At 43.4% G+C, this 26,324-nt stretch overlaps 1 protein-coding gene across 2 annotated transcripts in view; it reads left to right on the forward strand.

Moving 5' to 3' along the window:
* Positions 1-8,791: 8,791 nt before the first annotated feature.
* Positions 8,792-26,324, forward strand: part of insrb (insulin receptor b) — a 178,663-nt gene continuing 161,130 nt past the window's right edge. Inside the window, exon 1 of one of the 2 annotated variants that reach the window (XM_031785483.1) lies at positions 8,792-9,966. In XM_031785483.1, the coding sequence (XP_031641343.1) occupies positions 9,888-9,966 (79 nt within the window). In that variant the 5' untranslated portion in view covers positions 8,792-9,887. The remainder of the gene's footprint in view (positions 9,967-26,324) is intronic. The other variant, XM_031785485.1, reaches the window with a different exon arrangement.

Here is a 26,324-nt window from a genome sequence, read left to right on the forward strand (position 1 = left end):
CAGGATACTAATAGATATGTTCTAGGGACCAGGATACTAATAGATATGTTCTAGGGACCAGGATACTAATAGTTATGTTCTAGGGACCAGGATACTAATAGATATGTTCTAGGGACCAGGATACTAATAGTTATGTTCTAGGGACCAGGATACTAATAGATATGTTCTAGGGACCAGGATACTAATAGATATGTTCTAGGGACCAGGATACTAATAGATATGTTCTAGGGTCCAGGATACTAATAGATATGTTCTAGGGACCAGGATACTAATAGATATGTTCTAGGGTCCAGGATACTAATAGATATGTTTGAGTTTGAGTTTGAGTTTGAGTTTATTTTTATTTTTACAGGGACAGTGCACATTAATCAACATTTCAGTAAAAGTGCCGGTTTTAGCCAACCGGCTAATTTTCAACCGCAGTCCCTGGGCAGGTTATTAAAAACAATTACAATATAGACAATAGCAACATAGAACAAGCAAGACATAGCATACAGACAGAGCAACATAGGACAAGCAAGACGTAGCATACAGACAGAGCAGCATAAAACAAAAAGCAGCAAGACAAAATTCATAAAAGCAACAAAGTGTTTCCACACCTCACAAGCTACAGACAACAGACAACATGGAGTGGCAACACACAGCTAGGGACCATGTTCACAAATCTGATTGACCTTTAGCCATGTCTTCAAGCATTTTGTGAAAGTGTGATATGTGGTGCAGTTATGTGTGTCTGATGGCAGTGTATTCCAGACATGGGAAGCTCTCACAGAGAATGCAGATTTACTAAAGGTGCTTTTCCTTAGGGGAACTATACAGTCACCTCTCATGGCAGACCTTGTGGATCTGCTGCCATATGTCTGGGTTTTCTGTTTAACAAAAATATTGAGTGGAGGGGGAGCCAGGCCATTGAGGATCTTGAATACAAGACATGCGTCGGTGTATTGCACAAGATTTTCCCAACTCAAGAGCTCATGCTTTCTAAGGATGTGACAATGATGATGGCTATTGGGCTTCCTATCAAGCACTTTGAGAGCCTGTTTGTAGACAGACTGAATAGGTTTTAATGTTGTACAGCAAGCTTGGGCCCAACTAGTCAAGCAGTATGTTAAGTGGGGGAGTATCATAGATTTGAAGTACAGTTTTGCTACCTCTGTAGTCAAACAATTTCGTATAAATCGGAAATTAGCTAGGTTGAATTTGGTTATTTGAATGACCTTTTTCTATGTTCTATGGTCCAGGATACTAATAGTAATGTTCTATGGTCCAGGATACTAATAGTTATGTTCTATGGTCCAGGCTACTAATAGTATAAACCAGATAACTCTGGCGACAGGCCACGTGTGACAAAGACATTGACAGACGTGTCCCTGTTTGTCTTGTCGAACTCTGAGTCTGTCTATACAGCGGGGAACAGCAAGTGCCAAAGAGTACATCCTGGAGCGTTTTGTCTGTTTTGCAGATGACCCTCCTCTGTGAAGCACCCTGAGGCAGAATGGAGGCTGACACTAAACAGGGGCTCAGCTTCCTGCCTCTCACTCTCCCCTGGCTACTGGTTAATTACACTGCCTTCCACAGCAACAAAGGGCAGAGTTTAATTCAAATATAATAATCCTTTAATTTGCAGACGGTCGGTGTACGCGATTGGGGGAACGGGGCTGGGGAGTGTGTGTGTTTCTTATCTCACACTGATGAGACTGATGGCAGAGGTAGAGCCCAGTGGATGGTCAGTGTGTGTGTGTGTGTGTGTGTGTGTGTGTGTGTGTGTGTGTGTGTGTGTGTGTGTGTGTGTGTGTGTGTGTGTGTGTGTGTGTGTGTGTGTGTGTGTGTGTGTGTGTGTGTGTGTGTGTTTGTGTGTGTGTGTGTGTGTGTGTGAGCCCAGTGAATGGTCAGAGTGAGGATTCTTGTAGTATGGGGTCTCCAAAAATGTGAATCCCCACCTTCTGGGGAACTGTGTTGGGGGTGGGGTCTGACCTCAGTGACACCCCCATGACACCTGTTGACCCAGAATGGTACTGTACTGCAGCATAAGGAAAGGCTGCAGACACAGCGCTGCAGGTAGGTAGTCAGGTTACCAGGACAACTCTATCCCAGCCTCCATCAGAACACATGGTCTGACGTATCACAGTCCACAGAGGCACTCCAGTCCAAACTCCCTAACCAGGCCACGAGTCGAGAGGAGAGGAGCTCCGGTCCCAACTCCCTAACCAGGCCACGAGTCGAGAGGAGAGGAGCTCCGGTCCCAACTCCCTAACCAGGCTACGAGTCGAGAGGAGCTCCGGTCCCAACTCCCTAACCAGGCCACGAGTCGAGAGGAGAGGAGCTTCGGTCCCAACTCCCTAACCAGGCCACGAGTCAAGAGGAGCTTCGGTCCCAACTCCCTAACCAGGCCACGAGTCAAGAGGAGCTTCGGTCCCAACTCCCTAACCAGGCCACGAGTCAAGAGGAGCTTCGGTCCCAACTCCCTAACCAGGCCACGAGTCAAGAGGAGCTTCGGTCCCAACTCCCTAACCAGGCCACGAGTCAAGAGTTGATGCGCTCCAGACCCAACTCCCTAACCAGGTCACGAGTCAAGAGTTGATGCGCTCCAGACCCAACTCCCTAACCAGGTCACGAGTCAAGAGTTGATGCGCTCCAGACCCAACTCTCTAACCAGGCCACGAGTCAAGAGTTGATGCGCTCCAGACCCAACTCCCTAACCAGGTCACGAGTCAAGAGTTGATGCGCTCCAGACCCAACTCCCTGACCAGGCCATGAGTTGAGAGGAGTCTGAGGCATAGGAATAACATATTATCCATGACTGTTTTCTTATTGTTTGCCATGTACAGTGCATTTGGAAAGTAGAGCTCTGAGACAGGATTGTGTCGATGCACAGATCTGGGGAAGGGTACCAAAACATTTCTGCAGCATTGAAGGTCCCCAAGAACACAGTGGCCTCAATCATTCTTAAATGGAAGAAGTTAGGAACCACCAAGACTGTTCCTAGAGTTGGCCGCCCGGCCAATTTGAGCAATCGGGAGAGAAGAGCCTTGGTCAGGGAGGTGATGAAGAACCCGAGGGTTACTCTGTTAGAGATCCAGAGATCCTCTGTGGAGATGGGAGAAACTTCCAGAAGGACAACCATCTCTGCATCACTCCATCAACCAGGCCTTTATGGTAGAGTGGCTAGACGGAAGCCACTCCTCAGTAAAAGGCACACGACAGCCTGCTTGGAGTTTGTCAAAAGAAACAAGATTCTCTGGTCTGATGAAACCAATATTGAACACTTTGGCCTGAATGCCAAGCGTTACGTCTGGAGGAAACCTAGCACCATCCCTACGGATAAGCATGGTGATGGCAGCACCATGCTGTGGGGATGTTTTCAGCGGCAGGGACTGGGAGACTAGTCAGGATTGAGGGAAAGATGAACGGAGCAAAGTACAGAGTGATCCTTGATGAAAACGTGCTCCAGAGCGCTCAGGACCTAAGATTGGGGCGAAGGTTCACCTTCCAACAGGGCAACGACACTAAGCACACAGCCAAGACAACACAGGAGTGGCTTCCGGACAAGTCTCTGAATGTCCTTGTGTGGCCCAGGAAGAGCCAGGACTTGAACCCGATCGAACATCTCTGGAGAGACCTGAAAATAGCTGTGCAGCGAAGCTCCCCATCCAACCTGACAGAGCTTGAGAGGATCTGCAGAGAAGAATGGGAGAAACTCCCCAAATACAGGTGTGCCAAGCTTGTAGCGTTATGCCCAGGAAGACTTGAGGTTGTAATTGCTGCCAAAGGTGCTTCGACAAAGTACTGAATAAAGGGTCTGAATACTTATTAAATGTCATATAATGTCAAGGGGTCTGAATACTTATGTAAATGTCATATAATGTCAAGGGGTCTGAATACTTATGTAAATGTCATATAATGTCAAGGGGTCTGAATACTTATGTAAATGTCATATAATGTCAAGGGGTCTGAATACTTATGTAAATGTCATATAATGTCAAGGGGTCTGAATACTTATGTAAATGTCATATAATGTCAAGGGGTCTGAATACTTATGTAAATGTCATATAATGTCAAGGGGTCTGAATACTTATGTAAATGTCATATAATGTCAAGGGGTCTGAATACTTATGTAAATGTCATATAATGTCAAAGGGTCTGAATACTTATGTAAATGTCATATAATGTCAAGGGGTCTGAATACTTATGTAAATGTCATATAATGTCAAGGGGTCTGAATACTTATGTAAATGTCATATAATGTCAAGGGGTCTGAATACTTATGTAAATGTCATATAATGTCAAGGGGTCTGAATACTTATGTAAATGTCATATAATGTCAAGGGGTCTGAATACTTATGTAAATGTCATATAATGTCAAGGGGTCTGAATACTTATGTAAATGTCATATAATGTCAAGGGGTCTGAATACTTATGTAAATGTCATATAATGTCAAGGGGTCTGAATACTTTCTGAATGCACTGTCTGCTGCTGCATGACGTTCCAGACCTTGTGAAAGCTATTCCTAAATGTCCTCGTTCACTCTCTGTTCCTTTTCCTCCCCTTCCCCTTAGTCACAACATCCCACTGACTGCCAGTTGTTTCCTTCCCCTTAGTCACAACATTCCACTGACTGCCAGTTGTTTCCTTCCCCTTAGTCACAACATTCCACTGACTGCCAGTTGTTTCCTTCCCTTTAGTCACAACATTCCACTGACTGCCAGTTGTTTCCTTCCCCTTAGTCACAACATTCCACTGACTGCCAGTTGTTTCCTTCCCCTTAGTCACAACATCCCACTGACTGCCAGTTGTTTCCTTCCCCTTAGTCACAACATCCCACTGACTGCCAGTTGTTTCCTTCCCCTTAGTCACAACATTCCACTGACTGCCAGTTGTTTCCTTCCCCTTAGTCACAACATTCCACTGACTGCCAGTTGTTTCCTTCCCCTTAGTCACAACATCCCACTGACTGCCAGTTGTTTCCTTCCCCTTAGTCACAACATCCCACTGACTGCCAGTTGTTTCCTTCCCCTTAGTCACAACATTCCACTGACTGCCAGTTGTTTCCTTCCCCTTAGTCACAACATCCCACTGACTGCCAGTTGTTTCCTTCCCCTTAGTCACAACATCCCACTGACTGCCAGTTGTTTCCTTCCCCTTAGTCACAACATCCCACTGACTGCCAGTTGTTTCCTTCCCCTTAGTCACAACATTCCACTGACTGCCAGTTGTTTCCTTCCCCTTAGTCATAACATTCCACTGACTGCCAGTTGTTTCCTTCCCCTTAGTCACAACATCCCACTGACTGCCAGTTGTTTCCTTCCCCTTAGTCACAACATTCCACTGACTGCCAGTTGTTTCCTTCCCCTTAGTCACAACATCCCACTGACTGCCAGTTGTTTCCTTCCCCTTAGTCACAACATCCCACTGACTGCCAGTTGTTTCCTTCCCCTTAGTCACAACATCCCACTGACTGCCAGTTGTTTCCTTCCCCTTAGTCACAACATCCCACTGACTGCCAGTTGTTTCCTTCCCCTTAGTCACAACATTCCACTGACTGTCAGTTGTTTCCTTCCCCTTAGTAGTAAACACCAGGGTACTAAACACCAGGGCACTAAACAACAGGCCACTAAACACTAGGTACTAAACACCAGGGCACTAAACACCAGGGCACTAAACACCAGGGCGCTAAACACTAGGGTACTAAACACCAGGGCACTAAACACCAGGGAACTAAACACCAGGGAACTAAACACCAGTGCACTAAACACTAGGGTACTAAACACCAGGGCACTAAACACCAGGGAACTAAACACCAGTGCACTAAACACTAGGGTACTAAACACCAGGGCACTAAACACCAGGGTACTAAACACCAGGGCACTAAACACCAGGGTACTAAACACCGGGGCACTAAACACCAGGGTACTAAACACCGGGGCACTAAACACCAGGGTACTAAACACCAGGGCACCAAACAACAGGGCACTAAACACCGGGGTACTAAACACCAGGGCACTAAACACCTGGGCACTAAACACCGGGGCACTAAACAACAGGGCACTAAACACCAGGGTACTAAACACTAGGGTACTAAACACCGGGGCACTAAACACCAGGGAACTAAACACCAGTGCACTAAACACTAGGGTACTAAACACCAGGGCACTAAACACCAGGGAACTAAACACCAGTGCACTAAACACTAGGGTACTAAACACCAGGGCACTAAACACCAGGGTACTAAACACCAGGGCACTAAACACCAGGGTACTAAACACCGGGGCACTAAACACCAGGGCACTAAACACCAGGGTACTAAACACCGGGGCACTAAACACCAGGGTACTAAACACCAGGGCACCAAACAACAGGGCACTAAACACCGGGGTACTAAACACCAGGGCACTAAACACCAGGGCACTAAACACTGGGGCACTAAACAACAGGGCACTAAACACCAGGGTACTAAACACCGGGGCACTAAACACCAGGGTACTAAACACCGGGGCACTAAACACCAGGGTACTAAACACCAGGGCACCAAACAACAGGGCACTAAACACCGGGGTACTAAACACCAGGGCACTAAACACCAGGGCACTAAACACCGGGGCACTAAACAACAGGGCACTAAACACCAGGGTACTAAACACCAGGGTACTAAACACCGGGGCACTAAACACCAGGGCACTAAACACCAGGGTACTAAACACCGGGGTACTAAACACCATGGTACTAAACACCAGGGCACTAAACACCAGGGTACTAAACACCAGGGTACTAAACACCAGGGCACTAAACACCGGGGTACTAAACGCCAGGGTACTAAACACCAGGGCACTAAACACCAGGATACTAAACACCAGGACACTAAACACCGGGGCACTAAACACTAGGGTACTAAACACCAGGGTACTAAACACCAGGACACTAAACACTAGGGCACTAAACACCAGGACACTAAACACTAGGGTACTAAACACCAGGGTACTAAACACCAGGACACTAAACACTAGGGTACTAAACACCAGGGTACTAAACACCAGGGTACTAAACACTGGGGTACTAAACACCGGGGTACTAAACACTAGGGCACTAAACACCAGGGTACTAAACACCAGGGTACTAAACACCAGGGCACTAAACACCGGGGTACTAAACACCGGGGTACTAAACACCAGGGCACTAAACACCGGGGTACTAAACACCAGGGTACTAAACACCAGGACACTAAACACCAGGGTACTAAACACCAGGGTACTAAACACCGGGGCACTAAACACCAGGGCACTAGACACCAGGGTACTAAACACCAGGGTACTAAACACCAGGGTACTAAACACCGGGGCACTAAACACCAGGGTACTAAACACCGGGGTACTAAACACCGGGGCACCAAACACCAGGGTACTAAACACCAGGGTGCTAAACACCGGGGTACTAGACACCGGGGTACTAAACACCGGGGCACCAAACACCAGGGTACTAAACACCGGGGTACTAAACACCGGGGCACTAAACACCAGGGTACTAAACACCAGGGTGCTAAACACCGGGGTACTAAACACCAGGGTACTAAACACCGGGGCACTAAACACCAGGGTACTAAACACCAGGGTACTAAACAGGTGTTGTAAGGTGGTATAACAAATGTGTTATATATCCTGTATCTCCTCAATTATTTTTTTGGAAGGGGGGGGTGGTGTTCACATTTCAAGATTTAGGGCCAATCAATGTAATTCATGTTCCATGTGTGTGTTGCTGGAGAGAGGACAACGAAATACTGCAGCAGCCTCTCGCTCTGAACAAGCAGTGTTGCAGGCACAGAGAGCATTAATCTGAAACAACAACAACAACAACAACAACAACAACAACAACAAAAAGTGCATGTACTTTATTTAGCTGAATGTCATTTCCTGAGATAAGGATTACTTAAAAAAATATATATATTTAACATGTTGGTCATTGATCAATTTGAATGAACAACACCACCATGACAAATGGTTTGGTTGAACAACAAGATGACAAAATGTGATCCTGGATGATTCGAAATATTTCTTTGCCCTCAAACAACAACCACAGAAGAGAAAGACGTCCTCCATGCAAGGCATGCAACCACCATGTTAATCATGAACAAGCTCCCACACTCATAAAATGTTGTCAAATCCATGGTGATAATACTGGGGTTATGCTGATGTGTTTGTCATGCAAAACTGAATGACTGGACTGTTGTGTACCAAGCTAAAGGCAATACTAGGCTTCCTTCCTGCCTCCAGGGTCGGGATAAGACTATTTATTTATACTAGTCTCTGCTAAAAAAACATCCCATTATTACTTTAAATCTACACTATACTTAAACAAATTAATTTGTGCAATTTGGAAATCAATTTGGAAATCATAGTTAGAATAAATATTGATACAAATGATAAATTAAAGATGCATCTGCTGCCTATCATTTTATCTGGTAGTTTTATAGTCAACTTGGCAGATAAGAGTTTTAATTACAATTTACGATGAACATTTAAAAAATATATATATATTTTTATGAACAATAGAATAGAAATAATAGAAATAACTCCAAATCATTCATTTTAAATTGTCTATCATCTCCGAATGATTGCGTTTTTGTCGTTTTAATAATATTTTTGGTTGGGTGACACAAAGAGAATTTTGTTAGGCTCATGGATGGGCTTTGTATTGTGCAATACACTCCAATCCGCACTAGCCAGCGGTTCTCGCACTAGCTCTAGTCCGTGTTTTCCAACGTCCCCTATCTGCCCCAGCTGACTGGCAGTACTTGTTTACTGGTGGATAGACACAGAAAGAGACGAAAAGGGGGGAACCTGAAAGAGGTACCGTTTACGGGGATCGAAGTTTTTCCACACTTCGATGCTATGTGCTGGAAGCGGCGATTATTATTTGTTTAATGGCTAAAAGTAACGTTCGCCTAATCACGTTTATTGTTTATGGGTGTTTTCATTTTTGTCGTGGCGTGACTGAAGGAGTTCAGAGGAAGGTCGTTGAAAAAGCTATCCGCGTTTTTTCCTTTTCCTGCATGAATCCAAAGGAGTTCCTGGGGATGTGTTCATGTTTTTATTCGTACGTCTTAAAAGGTGTTCTTGCTGTGATACTGCGAAGAAGTGGAAATACTTGGGAGGTGCATGAACCACTCAATCAGCGACCTGTGGATTACAGCAAGATAGCCAACTCGATCCCATTACTATAACTAGTTAATGTTAGCTAGTTAGGTTATTGGGTTGATAGACATTCGGCTAAAACAACTGGGGATTATTTTTGGAAAGAAGAGGAGACATATTTCGATATTACTAAGCATTTAAGCATTTGTTTTCTTTATTATATGAAAATACGGTCTCTGAGTGTTTTACCAAAAGCACGACCGCCCATAGCTAATTCCATGTATTTTCAACATTGTAACCTCTTTTCTCGTGGAATGAGCCCGTAGATAGTATCCCGACTTGTTCCTCTTTACTAGTTTAGTTTGCACTGTGGGATTTATTTTTCTCGAATCGGAAGACTTTTTATATAGAACAGATGAAAGTGACCTATCCCTTATAATTGTGGAGAAAATGAAGCTTTTTATTCGCAAATGTATCGCCAGAACCCAAGATAACGTTATTTAGTGGTCATTTGTTTCAGGGATAATCCAAAATAACCAAAATTAGCTGGGAAGATATCAATATAACGTTACAACCACATTGGACCCCCCCGGCCCCTTTTGAAGGGGGGCTAACTGGACTAGTTCTCGTCTCTCTTTTTTGGAATATTTGTTTGTGTTTTCATTTCTTAGAAACACATTTTTTTTAACGACCTTTGGATATCTTCAAAACAACCCCCACGTTTTTGGATGCACTAAAAATAAGAGAAAACAATCGAAGTCACAATGCGGCTTGGGACCTCAGCGGCTGTTTTGGTTACTTTTATCTACGTGGTGTGTCATGGTGGGCTAACACATGGAGAAAGTAAGTATAGCTATATTCTAAATGCAATACTGGTTAATGATTCATGTAACTCACTCTCTACACACCACCCGTCCTACCATCATTGTAGGCACCGAATTTCATGTGTTTGTTATTCCCATGGAAAAAATTGGTTTTAATTTAAATGAGGGATTCAATGCAGTGGTCACTGAAACCATATGATTGTTTGACCATTTTACCATGAGACTTTTGCCTAAAATATGGTAAACACATTTGCGTCCCATGGTGTTTTTACAAATATTTGTTAGCAAAGTTATTAAAAAATAGCCACGGCCACTCTTAAAATATATTATTGAGGCCTGTCATGGATGCGTCAACCCGAGGGCCAGATTAGCTCCTGATATGGACTAGGGTGGTCTGTTGCAGAACATCTAAACAGGAAATTGTATAATTCGTTTGCACGCGTAGGCCACTTCATGGCGACTTGCTACGCACACTCACGTTGTAGCTGGAAATGTAAACACATTTAGCCAACGTTATGAAGGTCCATGAAATCCCCATACGTGCAGGATTATTAACAAACACTATGCCCATCTCTCAGAAGAAATGCCTGAAATAATGTTCACATTCACACGCTCACCATGTGTCGGGACAATTACTGTGAGTGTGAGGATGTTTACTATGGAGGAAACAAAACAAGATTCCAGGCACCCTATAACTATATCTCCTATTTCGTGTTTTATGATACACTTTGTTTGAAAAACAAGGCGGCATGTACAAGCATTACATTTTTAAAGTATACAGGCTCTATCCTTTACCTTTATTGCAGCAGAAAAATATAGAACCCACTCTGTAGTGCCTTCATAGCTGTTGTACGTTTTCCCTGTGTATTGATCCAAACCTTTTCAGCTCAGAATTCAAGAAATTTCTCACAGCATACCATATACTTATGTCGCTATAATCCTGTCCTCTAATTCAGTCTTTTGGGCTGTAGTCCATGCCTGTAGTTAAGTGGGCTCCCGTAGTGGCACAAGCGGTCTAAGGCACTGCGTCTTAGTGTTAGAGGCGTCACTACAGACCCTGGTTCGATTCCAGACTGTATCTCAACCAGCCGTGATTGGGAGTCCCATAGGGCGATGCATAATTGGCCCAGCGTTGTTAGCCTTTTGGCCGGGGTAGGCTGTCATTGTAAATAAGAATTTGTTCTTAACTGGCTTGCCTAGTTAAATAAATGTTATTTGAACATGTTTTTTTAAAATCTGTGACAAGTGACACGTTGTTGTTTCATCCTAAAGATGGTATTGTTTTTATCCTGCAGTTCAATATTCAAACTATCTATTGAACTGCTCAACTATGTAATTACAATAAGAAGAAACAAAACTTAACAACTGTTGTTGTTGTATTTAGGCTGTATTTAAGGTTACTACCTTTGCTCTGCAAACTTGGCCTACTTTATAATGTAAAGAGGCTGGCTAATGGCTTACTGTACTCCGAGCTTCTCTGGAAGTATTCCATTTGAAACATCTGAAGTCACCAGAATAATACATGTTTGTAAAAAAACAAACATACACAGGCACACCATATTAGGTGGATTACCAGACAACTGTGAAATAAGTGTGGTCAAATGTACCATTCCATTCAGTAGATGTTCTTAGCATGACTCGGAGCCATGCACAATTATGATGACATGGTACAAGATAAAGTGCCTCACCAGACTCTACATATTTTCCCCAAAAAGTTTTCTAGTAAAATTGAATATTTCCTAGATGAGTGTGTCTGAAGTAGCTATTTTTAGTCTTGGCTGTGGTATTTAAAAAAAAAATTGTGCTACACCCAAAATGTAACCTCATGTAACTTACAATCTGTACACATTTCTCTATAGCTACCTGTTACACCTTGGTATGTTGATTTGAAGCAAATAAAAAGTTCATGGACATTTTAGATCGCTTGCTGTGGCTAACAATTTTTTTCCTGGGAGATAAAACATTGGGTTGTTGGTTGTTAATTTACCTCGACTGAATGTTGTCCTCTTGTTGCTGGGTATTTGTAGAACTTTGACCTGGAGTCCTATCAGCTTCAGTGTCATAACCCTAACCTTTTGACCCGGAGGCATACAAAATTGGGTTTCTCTACTAGGACGATTAATCCATAGATAAATGGGAGAATCATAGTTTTAACTTTGATTAATCTCTTGTTCATTTTTCATCACTCACGTGGGTTTAAATGCTTGTGAAAACCAATGAGTAGATTGGGGGTGGGGGGGGGGGGGGTTGGTCATCATAAATAGATCCAAGTTTTATTTGAGCTTATCAGCAACACAGGTGTTCATTGACACTGCAGTGTAATTAAATGATTGAATAATGCACCGTAAACGGCACTCAACATGGCCAGTCTGGTTTCCCTGTTCCAGCGATGCTCTGTTTGCTTCTCTGCAAGGCCGAGACATAAATACTAACAGGTCCACTTTAGAACATTCTAGAACATAAGAGTCCGTTTGTTAACGTTAGGCTAGTAGGGATTCCTGTGATGGCCCAATGAAGGGAACACATCTCAATGTCTCTCTTTTATATTTAGATCAACTTAAAGCTCACACACAAGATTGTCAAACGTTTGCCTGCCGACAGTACTTAGCACATCTGAACAGTGTGTCGGCAGTCAATCGCTTTTGTGTTCACACAGCAAAGACCTTGGAAGTCGTCAGTCACTTGTTAAAGTACTCCAAACCAGAAGGTGGCAGTAGCGTTGTTTGGCAATGCATATCCATGTGTATTGCTTATGGTCTAGAGTCTAAGCTATCTGTGTTAATTTTGTTGATAACAGCCAGTTGGCCACAGCTAGATATCAACAAAGAAACAACAATTTAATTCACTCTCCATTATCTCATACTGCCAGTGCCAGCCCATAGCCAAATGTTTAGCCAGCTAGCTAACGTTAGGGACACGCACACTAACAATGGCAGCTCTTTCATGGAAGCTATCTAATCCATTGTGATTGAATTATAACGTCAATACTAGCAACAGTGGTTAACTATCTTGGATGAAGTCTTGTTGTGTGTGTTGTGTCTGTGTACAGCTAGCTATATTGTGTATGAAGTGTGACTGGCTCATCCATGGATGTATGGAGAAAATGCTATCTCCGGGGAGAGTTGGGGTGTATCTGCTATTTGACAAAAATCTCATCCCATTAGTGTTGTCTCACTTTAAACCGCCCCAGAGTTAAAAGGAGATTTTTCTAGGTATTTTACACATGGCATGTATGCAGAGAAAAAGGCTTCTTCTGCAGAGAGGGGCAGCCCTGCTAGAGGACGGCTGCTATCTCTTTCTGGGGGGGTTGGAGCATATGTCAAGGGCTGTTTTGTTCCTGATTGACTGAATTCTGTGGGAAGTGACCATATTTGGCATTAAATGTAAAAAAGGAAGAAAAAAACCAGTACAAAATGGCTGGATGCTTTGAGCTATATTTGCATGTTTATTACTGTAGTCTATATTGTCATTTGTCTCATAATTCTGATGCAGAAGAGATTGTGTATCGATATCTAAACCACACCGAGGTGCATAAGGGTCTGAACGATAACACAATATAGCGTTTTTTTTCCCCCCCGGCGCAATATGCTGCTGTTGATTGTGTCTGTTTGTCACAAAGGACACGTTGGGTATGGAGGAGATGGAACACTACCATAGAGTCTCTATCCACAAAGCAACCGCTATCTCGCTGCTGTGTAACGGAAAGAAAAACTAGTTGTGGAACACCTGCCTGGTCCCTTTCTTGTTCTTCTCAGACTTGTGAGTGAATCTCTGTAGGAAGTGGTGGTGTGGGGGGGATATTCCAGAGCGTCGGCTCGTCACTCACAACCCCAAGCACCATAAACTGACTCATTCCATGAACCAACCATTTAATTCATAGTATGTGCTCAAAGTTTAATTTAAGTTTATTCAGGTGACCACAACAAAATTGTATTTTTTAAATTTATTTTTCCCTCCATTTGTAGAGTTAATTTATAGTCTTGGATAGGAAATTGGGAATCCCCTCCCCCTTTATCAAAACACTCCATAGAAAACACGGTGTTAAACAGTGACTGACGCCTTTGGTGAACGACTGAACAAAGAAATAGGAAAGGCCGGTCATTTGATTCGCTCTGGGAACAGAAGGCAGTGTGTCTATTGTTTTTGTGTTGACTCTCCCGTGGCCCCTGTTCGGGAACCTCAGGCACATATTTTCCCACAATGTTGTGCGTGTGGAATGTGTTTTGAAGTGGGCCACCCTGTAGGTAGACCACAGCCTGATGTCTGCAGGTTGGCTCTCTGCTGTGCTGACCTTTTCCGGGCCATGGATCTCGACATTGGTGATCTAGCATGTGAACAGCATGTCCTTGCCTGGGAGTCTCCGAGGTGGGCCTTTCTCTCTGGCTTCTCTGGGTTTGAGGTGTCCTGTCTATCTATGCCCACTCCATGTTCTTGAATAACATTGAATAGGCTACCCATGTAGGAACATGCATGGGTATTACGAAGCATGTAAATAATTGTGCCCCAGGATATTTTCTTTGGTCCGTTTCTCTGATTCGTAGTGGTAGGAAATGTGAGCTGTGAAAAACATTATTTGTGACAGGGAAAACGTGTTGTAGCAGTCTATGGTCTGGATGTGGAAGGAGAACGGGAGGTTCAGCTGTTTTCATAAGGGAAACCTTAAATCATCACGTTCAGTTGTTGGCCCTCCTCATGGTCGATGTGATGTTGACAGCCTCACTGGAGGGAACACAAAATGGTCGCCACTCACCAAAACATGGGTAGTGGCTGTACCTAGGCTACATATGGTCATTTTCTGTAGCTAAACAGTCTGTCTGATCACATTCAGCCACATTTTATTTTATACAAACACATAGTGTAATAAATTATTATAAATAAGCAGTGATCATGCAATTACTTTGTTTACTTAGCTACAGTTTATGAACGAAAGCCTGAGCCATTGTTTTGTCTGAATAGTTGCGTTTTCCCTGAACCTTTTTTTGATTCTATATAAGTAGCCTAATTGTGTGGCGTGAAGTCTATTAGATTATTACAGGCAAATGCAACAGATGAAATGTAACAAAGGCAATAGCCTAACATGCTGCCCAAACTGTCCGTTGCAAAATGTATGTACACACGCGAACGTTTTTCACTCATTTCACAGAAACGTCTTGTTTGCGACAACGGGTGTCTCTGCGCAGAGAGCCCAAAGGACGTTCCCATAGCAAAGAGGGTTTCCCTACTAGGACGATTAATCCATAGATAAATGGGAGAGGATTCCTGTTTTAGACGCTTGACACACTGCGAGTCCCGCATCTCCCATCCACTCAATGTTTTTTTTTTTAAATATTTTTTATGAGCGTATACCCATGTGGATGATTGACAGATGAACGAGGTCCAGCCTTCTAGTCCAGTTGGTTGCCATGCCAACCTCCGTATAAAATCCACAGAAGAAGAATGAACGGGGAGAATAAATGACTAGGTTTCCACTTTTTAATCTGTGGATCAATTGTCTGTGTAGAGAACACTATTATTCTACAAAGGTCCTGAAAAAGAAAAATACAAATAAATGTGACCAAATGTATTTCAGGTAAAATGACAACCCCACGTTTATCTCCCAGGACACCAGCAGGCTGACTGTGTGCATTAATATTTCATGTGTATTTCATGCTGCTGCTACCTCTCTCTGTTTATCGTATATGCATAGTCACTTTAACTATACATTCATGTACATCAATTGGGCCGACCAAACAGTGCTCCTGCACATTGGCTAACCGGGCTATCTGCATTGTGTCCCACCAACCCCTCTTTTACACTACTGCTACTCTCTGTTCATCATATATGCATAGTCACTTTAACCATATCTACATGTACATACTACCTCAATCAGCCTGACTAACCAGTGTCTGTATGTAGCCTTGCTACTTTTATAGCCTCGCTACTGTATGTAGCCTGTCTTTTTACTGTTGTTTTATTTCTTTACTTACCTATTGTTCACCTAATACCTTTTTTGCACTATTGGTTAGAGCCTGTAAGTAAGCATTTCACTGTAAGGTCTACCTACACCTGTTGTATTCGGCGCACGTGACAAATAAACGTTGATTTGTTTAGACCTAGGGCTGTTATGGTGACCGTATTACCACCACCACCGGTCACAAGTCATGACCGCAGTCAAATTCCACGTGACCGTTTTCACGGTAACTAGGCTTCTTTTTCAAATCAGCATCCCATACCTCATGTACTCTAGCCTATAGGTTTTGTATCACAAATAGTCTTAAAATTAAACATATTTATTCTACTTTACAATCTGTGTAGAGCCTAAGTGACGTACATAAGTGACGCGTGAGTTTCAAGTCGGGGGAAGATAATTTTCACAACAAAAAATGCACTTTTTTTTTAATAAAGCATTACTTAATTGTATTTGCAGTAACTTTTTGAGAAGGGTGTTTCCCCCGCTAATTGATTACATTTTGGAACATGTTCCCTTCTAGCCTACTGCCGTGTGCACATTGTTGCACGTTTAATGTGAAGAAATAAACTATTAGGCTATCAACCTTTTTTTTTTAAAATGCAAATGATTGTATTAATCTAGGATCTATCGTGTTCTACAACTGTCCCAGACTATGTTTGGAATATTTGTTTCTCACACTGAAGGATTCAACTTTTGTACAAGTAAACGTGGACAGTTTTTTTTTCTAACCTCTTCAGTATTATGAGACTTGGAATTTGAAAAGGGCGCGTGCAGTTGTGTCTTCACTTGTAGCCTACTTCGGAACCTTGATTCCCGTGAGAAGGACCCTGTCACTTGACAGGCATTGGCTAATCAGAATTGAGAGATCTGTGAGAGGTGCAACGGAACACGGTCATTGGCAACCGGGAGAATGGAATTATAATTATTATATTTAGCCGAAGGGCATAACGGGCACTGGCCGCAAGCCATTCATTTAAAAAAAATTTTTTTAGGAGGCATTATGACCACACAAAGGGGATGCCACTGGGAAATTCAAGGCCTGTGCCCGTTAAAAATTTTAGCGGTCTTTTAAGCATTCTAGTACAATTTAAATAGTTAACACACATACACGGACGCAGCGGTCTAAAGCACTGCATCTCAGTGCAAGAGGCGTCACTACAGTCTCTGGTTTGAATCCAGGCTGTATCACATCCGGCCGTGATCGGGAGTCCCATAGGGCGGTGCACAATTGGTCCAGGTTTGGCTTGGGTAGGCCGTCATTGTAAATAAGAATTTGTTCTTAACTGACTTGCCTAGTTAAATAAAGGTTACACACACCACACTGACAAAGAAGTTATTTTGTTGGTATTTACGTATGTCCCCATTACCAGTAAAACATCAAAACCCATTTCTTTCATTTACTCGCTGTGCTGTTTCATTGTTCAGTTGTTTCATTCTCAACCAGGATTTCTATGGAACGCCCTCTGGGCTCTCTGCTATGGAACGCCCTCTGGGCTCTCTGCTATGGAACGCCCTCTGGGGTCTCTGCTATGGAACACCCTTTGGGGTCTCTGCTATGGAACGTCCTTTGGGGTCTCTGCTATGGAACGCTCTCTGGGGTCTCTGCTATGGAACGCCCTCTGGGGTCTCTGCTATGGAACGCCCTCTGGGCTCTCTGCTATGGAACGCCCTCTGGGCTCTCTGCTATGGAACGCCCTCTGGGCTCTCTGCTATGGAACGCCCTCTGGGCTCTCTGCTATGGAACGCCCTCTGGGCTCTCTGCTATGGAACGCCCTCTGGGCTCTCTGCTATGGAACGCCCTCTGGGCTCTCTGCTATGGAACGCCCTCTGGGCTCTCTGCTATGGAACGCCCTCTGGGCTCTCTGCTATGGAACGCCCTCTGGGCTCTCTGCTATGGAACGCCCTCTGGGCTCTCTGCTATGGAACGCCCTCTGGGCTCTCTGCTATGGAACGCCCTCTGGGCTCTCTGCTATGGAACGCCCTCTGGGCTCTCTGCTATGGAACGCCCTCTGGGCTCTCTGCTATGGAACTCCCTCTGGGCTCTCTGCTATGGAACGCCCTCTGGGCTCTTTGTGTCAAAAAAGCTCCAGTAGCACTGTCAAAGCTGTATTAAAAAAATAAAGAAAAAAGTCTGCAAACACTGGCCACAAACAATGTGTTCACAATACCGCGTTGGTATTAAAGCACTATTTGTTCGACTTGGTGCTAGCTAGGTACCAAGCTAAAGCTAACTACTCCAGAAGTTGCAGTTGAACAACCAGTCAGCAAAAGCCAACATCACCCACAACAGAGAACGGTTGTTTGTCAAGGGCAAGGAATTCCATTATCTTGGCTTTAATTGTTTTTGCCTTTTTGACTTGTCTCGCGGAAATGTTGCTACTCTTTTTCAAATGACTGCTGGACTTGTTGACTGCTCGATCCACACAGCAGACATTGTGGGCTAGGTTAGGAATGCTGTGTTGCACGTGTGGGCGCAACATTTTTTCCGTGGCATTAATACGTTATGTACCTACGTTATGTAGGTAGGCACGTTAGCTTTCACATCGGTTTTGCACATTGGTGTTACACTAGACATCGGCCGATGAAAGGAATAACAAATCCAGTTGATTGTGTCGTCCGTTTCAGGAAGTACCTGCGTAATTGCTCACCCAGCTTACTCGGGTGCTTCGCTATATCACATTTGACATTGTAAGCTTGTTCATTTGCACACAATGATGGAAAGACCTGTGTGTTGTCCTTGTTAATGCAGACAGAAAAGTGCGCTTTCTTAATCGTAGCCTCAATTTTGTCCCGCACGTTGAATATAATTGTGGAGAGTCCCTGTAATCCTAGATTCAGATCATTCAGGCCAGAAAAAACATCACCCAGATAGGCCAATCGTGTGAGAAACTTGTCATCATGCAAGCAGTCAGACAAGTGAATTATATAATTGCATAATGCAGAAAATACACGAGAGTTCAGGGGTCTTGCTATAACAAAGTTAACCATTTTCACGGTCTCCAAAACGTCTTTCAAGCTGTCAGGCATTCCCTTGGCAGCAAGAGCCTCTCGGTGGATGCTGCAGTGTACCCAAGTGGCGTCGGGAGCAACTGCTTGCAAGCGCGTTACCCCTCCACTATGTCTCCCTGTCATGGCTTTTGCGCCATCAGTACAGATACCAACACATCTTGACCACCAAAGTCCATTTGATGTCACAAAGCTGTCCAGTACTTAAAAAATATCCCCTCCTGTTGTCCTGCTTTCCAGTGGTTTGCAAAAGAGGATGTCTTCCTTAATTTACCCCCCCCCCCCCCCCCCATAAACGTAACGGACATATACCAGGAGCTGTGCCAGGCCCGCCACGTCTGTTGGCTCATCCAGCTGTAATGCATATAATTCACTGGCTTGTATGCGAAGCAGTAATTGTTTCAAAATATTCCCTGCCATCTCACTGATGAGTCGTGAAACAGTGTTTGATGAAGTCATTGTCTGTATAGTTTTTTTGTTGTGCCTTTTCCCCCAGCATTGTCCCAGCCGTATCCACGGCAGCAGGAAGAACTAAGTCCTCCACAATAGTATGGTGCTTGCCTGTCCTAGCCACTCGGTAGCTCACCATATAAGGCGCTTCTAGCCCCTTCTTATTAATGGTATCTGTTGCCTTTATACATGTCTTACTACTGGAAAGTCCTCTTTATTCTCACTCAACAAACTCCCTTGGCTTATTTATCAAATTGTCATGTTTCTAAATGTCTGCGCAAGAGTGAACGTTTCCCGCGAGAGAGTAACGGCTAATGTGATTGGATGAGTAACGGCTAATGTGATTGGATGAGTAACGGCTAATGTGATTGGATGAGTAACGGCTAATGTGATTGGATGAGTAACGGCTAATGTGATTGGATGAGTAACGGCTAATGTGATTGGATGAGTAACGGCTAATGTGATTGGATGAGTAACGGCTAATGTGATTGGATGAGTAACGGCTAATGTGATTGGATGAGTAACGGCTAATGTGATTGGATGAGTAACGGCTAATGTGATTGGATGAGTAACGGCTAATGTGATTGGATGAGTAACGGCTAATGTGATTGGATGTTAATTATTTGACAAGGCTACCTGTATTTGTTAATGTGTGGTTATTTCGCTGACCACTAGATGGCTTAATTTGATTTTTGGCAGTGAAACGAGGCTACTCTGGAGAGGGAAAAAAAACTTTCCCCAAAATGTATAGCCCAATAGGAAAATATAAATGTACTGTTTGAAAAAGTTAACTTAAAAAAAATATATATATTTTTTAAATAAAATATATATTTTTTTATGTGAATCACATTTTTATTTGGCGTACTCCCGGCTGCAATGCCCCAGTTTGGGAATACCTGGTTTAGGCTATATTAAATGGATTTATGAGACTGTTTAAATTGTTGATGTTCCGGAGGTCTGCGTCAGTGGCTTGTAGGCTGTGTGTGGAAGCCAGGAGATGCTTAATGTGTTTGTTAATTAACGGTCAATTACCGTGAGACCGGCAGTTGATAATCTTGATAATCACCGGCTGACACAATGTAAGGACCACCACAGCCCTATTTCGACGTGTCCGCAAATTGAATATAGTTGGTTCACAGTTGGTATTTTAACCTGCGTGTCATGAATGAGTCTGGGTGGGGGGTGCACACAATGGCACGTTCGGAGCCACTTGGTCTTCATGTAATCATCGCAAGGGTTGTGAAGTTAAGGACTTCCTTGTCCTTCGATCGACTGTGTTTATGGGGGAAATAGGAAATATATATTGTAAAGTAAATGAACTGTTCAGTCCTCTTCCTAAATCTTTCTTGTTTTGTGTCTCTAATTCTTGATTTCTCTCTAATTACACATTTCAACTCCTCCCATCTCGTAGTCAAAATGTACGATTTTTGTTTGTGTGTGAGACCTTCCTCTCGCGCTCCCTGTCCACTTAATCAGCCCTGATAAGGAAAAACACTAGCTTCCCTTTTGAGTCCTGCTATACATCACTGACAGCAACCGTTTGGTTGTGAGGAGAAAAACCAAAACATCCCTATGTTGTCTGTTCAGTGGGAGTGTAGGCCTAGTTTCCCAACCTCTCTCCTAATATTGTAGGGCTCCCTTGGTCTCAATGGGACTTTCAGCTAAAATAACGTTTTTTTTTTTTGTAAAATAAAAGTTTATGTAATTATTTTGTCGAATGGATTCCTTCCCTGGCTTTTCTTAAGTTTGTTGTGAATAATGTTGTCATGGAAATATGATGTTATATCTGACTGGTGGTGTCATTGATGCCTTCCTTCCTTCACAAGTCTAGGGATTCCTAGATAGATAAAAAGGCACACTTTCCTAAGGCCATAATCACTGCATTGAAATGCGGTTGGAAAAGGGAATCCCACACACAGCCCCGTTACGCCATCCTAGAACAATCTGAGATGTGCCTGTTGCTTTTTCTATATGCCCTGTTTTTAACTGTCAATGACTTCACACTATAAAATCCAAGTTAAGCCAAGCTTGTAATGACGAGCCGCGTTGGAAGCCCTTTTGGCAGGCAAGGCTGAGGGCAAAGCAAGGCTGCTGTCGTAAAGTTGGGGGGTGGGGGGGGGGGGTCATGGTAGCTGGGGTGGGGGGGGGGGTGTGTCGTGGTAGGTGGGGGTTGGGGGTCATGGTAGCTGGGGTGGTGGGGCTGTGGACTGGTGTGGCCTTGTAACTGTACCTGATGGGTTAAATATATTTTGAGGTCTGTCATATGACTGAAAAGTGGACCTTTGACTCACTGCAGCCCTGCTCTGTTGTTAACCACGGCGGCCCCTGCTCTGTCGTTAACCACCGGCGGGCCCTGCTCTGTCGTTAACCACCGGCGGGCCCTGCTCTGTCGTTAACCACCGGCGGGCCCTGCTCTGTCGTTAACCACCGGCGGGCCCTGCTCTGTCGTTAACCACCGGCGGGCCCTGCTCTGTCGTTAACCACCGGCGGGCCCTGCTCTGTCGTTAACCACCGGCGGGCCCTGCTCTGTCGTTAACCACCGGCGGGCCCTGCTCTGTCGTTAACCACCGGCGGGCCCTGCTCTGTCGTTAACCACTGCTGATGGGAGAGGAGGAAGGGTTGATCATGGCAGTGAAAATTATAAATGAACATGGATTATTAATACAATTAGGACAATTGTAGAAGTCAATGGGCTGTGTAATAATGATATGTTGCCTGAGTTGTGAAGATAATGCTTGATTAGGGCATTGAATGAGTGAATGAATTCCTTATTTAAAAAAACAAACAACAAAGGGTCATCTTAAAAGTCAGAACTCATGTTTGCGATCCAATAAGTCAATATAAAATAAAATGTCTTAAATAATTCACGACATTTGAAACAGTGATTGTGTGCTACTTTTTGTATTATTCTATTTTGTTTGTATGTAGGGTCCTATAAAAATAAAAAAATGTGTTTTTTTTCACCATTTTCTTTGCTTCCAGGGTTTTGATCTCAATCTCTTAAAAAAAAAAAAAAAAAAAAATATTGAACCTAAAATGTTGTTTTTCCCAAGTCCACAACAATGCTCCAACCACATCAGGAGTCTGGGGGGAAAACAGATGCCATTTTAGATTTTTGGGTGTAGTTACCCTTTTTTTATTGTGACTGTACAGCAGTCCTGATGGTAGTGTAATTCGATAAACCCACAATCGTTTGCTAAATGAATGGCCACTGGATTGATGCAAATAATCATGATATTGTTCTGCCAGGTAGGTATAGTCTACTTGGTAGTTAGCATTTAATTGCGAAGGGTTTTGGGGTAGTCTTTCCATCTACCAGGAGAAGGTTGTCATTAGTATCATCGCTAACGGCTATACAACGATTAAGCGCACGCACGGCAAACGCGGACGAGAGCATTCCTGAGCCGTTTTAAGAAAGGTGCAGGAAAAATACAAAATCACCAGGTTTTCATTTTACGAGAGTAAACTACATGTCGGATAAAAAGAAATGTCACGACAAGCCTGATGGAAACAGCAAATTTGTTGGAAAACTTTCCATATGTTTCTTGACAAGATGGTGCTCTTGTGTTTTGTAAAAATAATTGTGAGAAATGGCGGTGGAAACTGAAGCGCAAATATTGGTATAAATAACCATTATCATATTGAAGTAAACTTGGATTCAGGGAAACCATGCAGTTTATTAGTCTACCGATGAAATAAGTTATGATGAACTTCACAGGATGGTGAAACTGCACGGCGATGAACCCTTTCAAAGGTCAAAGGTCTTATTCTGGTGACATGGATGATTGATGCTTGGCTACAGTTTGACATAAAAAAAAAAAAAATCTCATGTAGGCTGAACCCAGACTGAATCTGCATGCTGTTGGGTGGAGCGTACCTGCCAATACCAGAGGGGGCACATGTTGCTATATAACGGCAATTTGTTTTGGACGCTACGCCATTAATCAGACTTTTATCCACAACAAGTTCATTTGATAAAGGCATTTCTGGTGGGGAAAAGATGTGCATATTTTATTTATGCATATTTTTGAATATTCACATTTAAAATTAGTCTCCGATTGGATGGAAACCTAGCTCCTGATGCATTTTGTTCATATCTTATGATTTATCTTGGGCAATTAAATGTTTTTTTAAAAATACATCTAGTTGATTTTTCTACTAAGTTTGGTTTTAATGTCTGGATTCTGTCTGCAACACAGATTTTATAGGGCCTTATCTATGTAGCCTATGTCTCCTGATGGTAGTGTCATTAGATAAACCCACTGCTCTTGGTCTCTCCCATACACCCTTCTGAACCCGTTTCCCTCTCCTCTCTTGTCTGTTTCCTGCTACAGGGATGTATATTCCTCAGCACCGGCTCACCCAGACCCTCAAGTGCTTGGTCATAAAATCTGTATGATTCTATTCTGTCATTAAACCTTTCAACGGAGTTAAGAGGGGAATGACAATTTTGTTTTATTTTGTGGCTGAATAAATGTTTATTTATATAAAAAATAAAAATATGTTATACCTCTTTTTGTTTCTCCTTTTAGTAAATATGGTTAGGAGGACTTTTGAAAAATGATGCGACCGGAGGAGCGTAGGTCAGAATAAATAGCTTCATTACGCTATGATGATTATTTGATTTGTTTTGAAATGCGATGGGTCAGAAATCAACCAATCAAACTGAAAGTGTCGTTAAAAAAAATGTTTTCCCAGATTTAATCTGAGGAAGAATGTAGTTTAGAGAAAATATATATATATTTTTTTAACGTTTTTTTGGTTTTTGTCTACTTATGTTTATTTTTGGTTTGAAGTTTAAAAAAATAGTGCCCCTGCCTGCACACTTCAATTTCAGTTATTTGCATAGGTGGAGTAGTTTGACACTAACAAAATAGTTCTACTTGATCTTCAGTTTCCCTTTTTAAGAGCGAGAGTTAAATAAAGTGATGTCATTCTAGAAAACAGAACAGACACAGCGCAGATCCTTCTGGAGGTGAATGTACACCAGGTTTACACACAGAGTTTACACACGCTTCAACTGGAGGTCTCATTGGTGGGTTGCTCCATGTGGAGAACACAGGTATGCTAATTGTTTTCAGGTCACCTGTGTGCCCCGCCCTACAGTAGTTATAACTGTGTGTTTGTTTACTACGTTAACTGTTCAGAGTTTGAGTTAAGGGTGTTTTTAAGAGTTGTCTGCTTTGTCAGTGACCTTGTCTGCTTGTCTTGCTGCACCCTTCATTGATCTTCATCTTGGTCAGGTTGTTATTGTGAAATACAATGGGTTCTCAAGGACTTACCTGGTTAAATAGAGACAAATACACGGAGAGGTCTTAAAGGGGCAACCAGCAGTTGCTACATCCATGGACGGATAAATTATATGTAACCCTTGATTCTTGAAGAATACAACTGGTAAATTTGTAGTAGTAAAGGGAACACTTAAACAACACAATGTAACTCCAAGTCAATCACACTTCTGTGAAATCAAACAGTCCACTTAGGAAGCAACACACTTTTGAATGCTGGCGGTGCTTTCATTCTAGTGGTAGCATGAGACTGAGTCTACAACCCACACAAGTGGCTCAGGTAGTGCAGCTCATCCAGGATGGCACATCAATGCGAGCTGTGGCAAGAAGGTTTGCTGTGTCTCTCAGCGTAGTGGAGGCGCTACCAGGAGACAGGCCAGTACATCAGTACATCAGGAGACGTGGAGGAGGCCGTAGGAGGGCAACAACCCAGCAGCAGGACCGCTACCTCTGCCTTTGTGCAAGGAGGAGCAGGAGGAGCACTGCCAGAGCCCTGCAAAATGACCACCAGCAGGCCACAAATGTGCATGTGTCTGCTCAAACGGTCAGAAACAGACTCCATGAGGGTGGTATGAGGGCCTGACGTCCACAGGTGGGGGTTGTGCTTACAGCCCAACACCGTGCAGGACGTTTGGCATTTGCCAGAGAACACCAAGATTGGCAAATTCGCCCACTGGCGCCCTGTGCTCTTCACAGATGAAAGCAGGTTCACACTGAGCATGTGACAGACGTGACCGAAGTCTGGAGACGCAGTGGAGAACGTTCTGCTGCCTGCAACATTCTCCAGCATGACCGGTTTGGCGGCATTTCTTTGGGGGGCCGCACAGCCCTTCATGTGTTCGCTAGAGGTAGCCTGACTGCCATTTTAGGTACCGTGAAGAGATCCTCAGACCCCTTGTGAGACCATATGCTGGTGCGGTTGGCCCTGGGTTCCTCCTAATGCAAGACAATGCTAGACCTCATGTGGCTGGAGTGTGTCAGCAGTTCCTGCAAGAGGAAGGCATTAATGCTATGGACTGGCCTGCCCGTTCCCCAGACTTGAATCCAATTGAGCACATCTGGGACATTATGTCTCGCTCCATCCACCAACACCACGTTGCACCACAGACTGTCCAGGAGTTGGCGGATGCTTTTCTGGGAGGAGATCCCTCAGGAGACCATCCGCCACCTCATCAGGAGCATGCCCAGGCATTGTAGGGAGATCATACAGGCACGTGGAGGCCACACACACTACTGAGCCTCATTTTGACTTGTTTTAAGGACATTACATCAAAGTTGTGTCAGCCTGTAGTGTGGTTTACCACTTTAATTTAGAGTGTCACTCCAAATCCAGACCTCCATTTGTTGATAAATTTGATTTCCATTGATCATTTTTGTGTGATTTTGTTGTCAGCACATTCAACTATGTAAAGAAAAAAGTATTTAATATGGATATTTCATTCATTCAGATCTAGGATGTGTTATTTTAGTGTTCCCTTTATTTTTTGGAGCTATGTGTATATGTGTGTGTATGTATGTATGTGTGTATATATATATATATATATATTTAAAAAAAAAAAAAAAATTTGAACTACCTGGACCTGGTTTATAAAACGGCAGTGAGACAAGCTTTCACCAAATGGATGTACTCTGTATTTACTGCTCTGCTGACTGACTGGCTGGCTGGCTGACTGGCTGGCTGGC

The sequence above is a fragment of the Oncorhynchus kisutch genome, linkage group LG13 (assembly GCF_002021735.2).
Source record: "Oncorhynchus kisutch isolate 150728-3 linkage group LG13, Okis_V2, whole genome shotgun sequence".
Taxonomy (NCBI): Eukaryota; Metazoa; Chordata; class Actinopteri; order Salmoniformes; family Salmonidae; genus Oncorhynchus; species Oncorhynchus kisutch.